Source organism: Manduca sexta, chromosome 27, assembly GCF_014839805.1.
Source record: "Manduca sexta isolate Smith_Timp_Sample1 chromosome 27, JHU_Msex_v1.0, whole genome shotgun sequence".
NCBI lineage: Eukaryota > Metazoa > Arthropoda > Insecta > Lepidoptera > Sphingidae > Manduca > Manduca sexta.
The window spans coordinates 14,451,919-14,457,462 of NC_051141.1; the positions used below are offsets into that span (position 1 = coordinate 14,451,919).

General features: G+C 31.4%; 1 protein-coding gene across 2 annotated transcripts; it reads right to left on the bottom strand.

Moving 5' to 3' along the window:
• Positions 1-1,682: 1,682 nt before the first annotated feature.
• On the bottom strand, positions 1,683-4,486 carry LOC115455756. Of its 2 annotated transcripts, none has more exons than XM_030184438.2 (3): positions 4,386-4,486; positions 3,894-4,061; positions 1,683-3,056 (listed from the first exon to the last, which is right to left on the bottom strand). In XM_030184438.2, the coding sequence occupies exons 1-3, from the start codon at positions 4,456-4,458 to the stop codon at positions 2,827-2,829; spliced, it is 471 nt and encodes a 156-aa protein (XP_030040298.2). In that variant the 5' UTR covers positions 4,459-4,486; the 3' UTR covers positions 1,683-2,826. The 2 variants fall into 2 exon arrangements, with proteins under 2 accessions (XP_030040298.2, XP_030040296.2); XM_030184436.2 differs by having other exon boundaries at positions 3,894-4,119; positions 4,245-4,468.
• Positions 4,487-5,544: the final 1,058 nt, after the last annotated feature.

Below are 5,544 nucleotides of genomic sequence, written 5' to 3' on the forward strand. Positions count from 1 at the left end.
TAATGTGTGCCTTTTTATTTTGATGTCCCGCTTTAAATCCTTTTGTTTTGGTTGATGGAGACCAAAGATTTAGTATGATTGTAAATTTCGTAACAAGCACATGTGAGAAATTTCTTGTTTTTATTTAATTTTATCTGGGTTCGGAGCAATTCGCTTGTTTCGGAAATATGCTAAAAATAAAATCGATGAGTACAAATGTTTATTGATCCAAATGGTTTTTACCGGTTTTCTGTGACCGTAAGTTGGGACATTTGTAACCAGTTCTAGCGTTGCTGATACCCAATTTAATAAAAAAATCATAATGAGACTTTCTTACATAATACAAAAACAGTCGAGCAATATTTACTTGTATAAATCAATTATATTTTTTTATACTTGAACATCACTCAGCAATTCCTATCTTTTCTCGCATAATTCAAAGGATATTAAGTAACTATTTTTATAGTAAAAAATCTAGTCTGTATACCAAACGTAAAACGTAGTGAACATACAAGTATCCATGTATTTTGGTGTCTAAGCAGCCAGTATGAGAATGATATGGTATTCTCACATCAATCTAATAGGGCAATTGGAAATATATACTCGCACTGATTGGTGCAATTTATTTACAATTGAACGAAGAAATTCATAAAACATGTTTGCGTTCCTACGAGAAGTAGGAATAGTAATAGTGATGTTCATAGAATATGAATGTTAAATTGGCAAGTTGCTCTTTTAATATATTTATAAAGGGGTAGCCACGGTTTTGCTACATGTTATTTTATTACCTTTCCAATTCTATACGTTTATAGTTAAAGATTGTCTAAAAATATAAAAAATATAAGTACTTACCTATTTTTATATTCAATAAATGGATTTGGATATTTGGTTGATACCACTTATACAAAATCCAATTCTATTTTTGTTACCAGATATTTACTAACGACTTGAATGCGTAATACTTATCTTTGTTTAATTGGATAAACATGAATATCAATATTTTTTAGTTATCAAACTTTCTAAATCTTATTGCTATTTGTGTTGAGCGGACATTGAGAAAATTTTCTCCTGCGTTGGTAATTCGACATGAAATAGCAAAACACCTATTTAGAATAAATTAGTAAAGTTCAGCGGTATTAAAAATCTGAAGATTATTTAAAAAAAATGGGGTATGTAGAACATGTAATATATTATAAATGCGAATTCAGAAGTTTTGTTTAAGTGTAAATGACGCATTTATGAAGACTAACACCTTATAGCTTTGTCATTTAAGTAATAATATCAGTCCTGTATTATATACTGTTCCATTGCTGGGCACGGACCTCCTCTACTACTGAAAGGGATTAGGCCCGAATCCATGTTGACATAGTGCGGGCCGGGTTTTTTTCACACACCCTCCAATTCGAATGTAGAATCTTATAGGCATCTAGGTTTACTTTATCATTAACTATAACTAATTGATAATCAATACACACTTAAATTAGGAAAGTCTTAAGGTGTGAGCCTTGGGTTTGGAACCTATGGACTTTTATCTCGACAGTCCGTTACGATTCCACCTAAGCTGTCTTCGCTATTAATACTTATTTAAAATTTTTAATGAATATTTTAAATCTAGTTTAGGAGTGTGTTTCAAATATTAGTAGTATCTTGGATTAAATTATTAATGTTTTTTTTTTGGGATTTATACAAATAAAACAAATTTGTAGAAAAGATATTTTATTTTACGAATAACACGTACAAACAGGCCCAATAAGTGCAATAATGTTTGGTTTGTATCTTTACCTATTATTACATTTTGTTAATGTCATAATGATGTAGCCATTGCAAATTAAATATTTAACATTTTACAAGAAACATTACATTTATGTTCCACTTATATATAAAATGATGACAACTTTCAATAACATATTGACAGAAGACAAATGAATTAAAATTATAGATTGTCTTTCTTTTTATTGCATTACTGACATGAAATCGGCAAAAGGCAACTTACAATGTATTTTATATTTTAAACATTGAACACACTGTCACACATTCTATATCATATCATTAATATAAAAAAATATAAAAATCCTAATACCTATACCTTAACATACCTTATAGTTTAATTATCAGACCTTTAATGGATGGAATTGTTACTATAATAAATTCAAGAATACATAATTATGAATAGAATAAATTTTATGATTGTGGTTTTGTTTTTAAAATATTCTTAAAAACAAAACCTTGATAGTGATTGCACAGCAAGATAATTACACACATTAACAGTTTGAGGTCATAGAAAAATAAGGGCATATCGTTATATAAAACTTGTATAGTAGCTGCCTAACTTTAAAGGCACATAAAAATCTACAAGCATTCTTATTTTAAAATTCCTGGATTGTCTGAGCTGTGAAACATCGTTTAACTAAAATCAACTACATTTCATGTCCATTAAAATCACTCTGAAAGGGCTGCCGGCAGCCATTGCAACCTGAGTCAAGTTATGGGTTATTTGAAAGAGAATGTAAAGAGTCATTGTAAAAAGTAGAAAGTCAAATGTTGAATAATTTGAACAAGAAGGAAAGGGAATTCAACATAATTGAAGAAAATAAAGATAAAATTTTATTTAATAATAAAAAATGTTGGTTCTTGTATATCAACAAGCTCAAAATTCATGTGCACAAGACTAAGCATAAGAAACTTTTTGTTCATATGCCTCATCTTCAATCCAATACTCTGTATAAGTGTGCGGAGTGTGACGCAATTTGCACCACTTACTTCCAAATCTTAGCATTAAAATAATTACCATTAATACAAACAGAGAAAGAACTGCTACAGCTGGGTACAACATGAGGAAAGACATGGTTATATATCACTTTCTCTCTTATGCAGTTCTAAATATTCTTGAGATGAGGTAAGAGGTTGGCGGGATATAGATGTCAGTTCAGATTCGTGCCTCCCAATGTCCAAGTATTCCTCTGTTTGTGGTGGAAGGACAACCTGTATGGGTACTTTGTCGATGTTTAGCTCAGTGAAGTCAAGTGGTGGTTGTTTGTGTGGTGTTGCTGACCAGATGGACACCAACCAGCGATTACCTGCAAGTAAATAATATATTATAACATTGTTTCTTTTACCTATATCTTAAAAAAAGGTGGATCTCTAGGGTCTAACAACTTCAGGTAGGAAAATACTGTTGTACGGTTTCACAGGAGTCATATTTAATTACTTCATGTTAATAAATGTATTTTTTCTTATAACTGATAATAACTGTTACAAAAGTTATCGTTTTGTGAGTATCCCAATATATATTTTATTTAAAATTCAGTTATGTAGACTTCAGTTTGAAAAAAATATTGAAAATGTTAATAAAGCGCCTCATTGACATAGTTAGGGGTAACACATTTATATTGATGTTTTAGTTCATTGTGAAGGTCTCTAGGTTTGATTATTTGGTTAGGCAACAAAGATTTGTGTGAATATTGGAATACAAAGAATTGAGCAGCCTGGGATTGGAATATTTGCTCAATGTGGCATTACCCACTATCACATTAGGGGAAGCTATGTTCAGAAAATTGTGGAAGCATGCTCTGACTTTTCGAGTTAAGTATTAATAGAAATCTTAACAGTTTCCTATAAGAATCTTTTAATAGGCACATACCTACCTACTGCTTACATGTCAATGAGGAAATACAATATGTGATTTTTACACAAAATACATAAATTTAACACAAGAAAAAATAGTAGCACTATTAGAGGGTAATCCAAAATTTACAATTATTTGTGAACAGTTCAAGCTAACTTTTGTGAAGGCACATTTGAATACTAGATTCTCATTTGCAAAACGGCGGATTGAAATAACTGAATTATTTTCAAGAATTCCCTATTATTTTTGGAAATGTATGTAATAAAAATGAAAGGTATGAGCTACTAACCAGTGTGCCGGTCCAGCCAATAATCGGAGTACCTTGAGCAACAACAAACAATGTTCAGTATAAGTAGAAAACCAAAAATCACCGAACAGATCGCGATTGCAATATAGAACGGCGTGAAATCACCAAGTTTCGACAGTATTGGATTTATCGGCTTGTACGTCCCATTCCCTGTAAAGTAAGGGTTAATTTCATATGGCGACATAATGTTCAACTAACTGATGCCAACCTGCCAAAGAAAAAAATCTAGTCAATAATCAATGATCCGCGTTTGGTGGTTGGAATTGGATTTTTTCGGAATTTAGGGCGTGGTGTATTCACGGAATTTAGGACGTAAATAATTGTTAAACTTACCTGTATTATATCTGGCTTGACTTACTGTCGTTTAATTTGTTAAATGACAGATATTTTGCCGACAAAATCTACTTTTAGAAGTAAGTATGTAAAAGTTTTATCAACTACAAACTCCGCAAATAAAATCAAACAAGTACCTACGGAATAACGAATAACGATGCGATACTCGAACGAATACAGTGTTGCCAACCAAGAGAATTATAATAATATACATACGGAAAAGATGTCCGCCTAATGAATTGCGTCCACCTGCCGGAATGGTGACAACACTTTTTTTTGTTGAACCCGCAAAAAATTACTATTCAAGCCAGTAATGTTCGTTCACCGTTATTTTACCTTTGACGTCTGTAACTCTATATTTTTTTGTTTTCGATCGCATTTCTTTCCAATTAGTCCATTGAAAAGTTACATTTGGGGTTGCGTTTTTTAGAGGACGCAATTTTATTTTTTTGAAGTGTAGGGGGTCAGTCTAAAGCTAAAACCAAGTTTGTGGGGTCGCCACCCTTGTCCCACGGCCGCCATCTTGAAAATAGGGGTTGAAATGGTTTTACGATGTATCTCTTAAACTATTTATCTGACAAAAAATGTATAAAAATTTTTGTTGCAAATTAAATTCTCTACAACTTTGGTCTAGTAACTATTGTCGTAGAACTATAAATAAAAAAGTAATAAGCGAAAATGTTAAGAAATTCAATGTTAAGCAATGTCCATTGCAACGTCATCAGAACGTGTGTTTATAAGGTTCATAATACTTTTTGTACTCTCATTAATACCCAAATACCCAAGGGACCATTAGGAAACAAAAGAACATCTGCCTGCTATTATTATTATTATTTCTAACCTCTCTTATTGTAAGAATAGCTGATAATATTGTGTTGAAGTTGTCGTTCAACTTATATCTTTTAGTTGTGCTGTGCTTTAAAGACTTTTAAAAGTCAAAAAGCTAATAAAAAAAAGTAGTTTTCACTCAAGTTAAAATCGTGTCTAAAATCATTCGAAATCGTCTTCACAATTAAAAACAGAATAAAATACATCCGCACGTACAGAAATATGTAGCACAACTAAAAGATATAAGTTGAACGACAACTTCAACACAATATTATCAGCTATTCTTACAATAAGAGGTTAGAAATAATAATAATAATAGCAGGCAGATGTTCTTTTGTTCCCTAATGGTCCCTTGGGTATTTGGGTATTAATGAGAGTACAAAAAGTATTATGAACCTTATAAACACACGTTCTGATGACGTTGCAATGGACATTGCTTAACATTGAATTTCTTAACATTTTCGCTTATAAC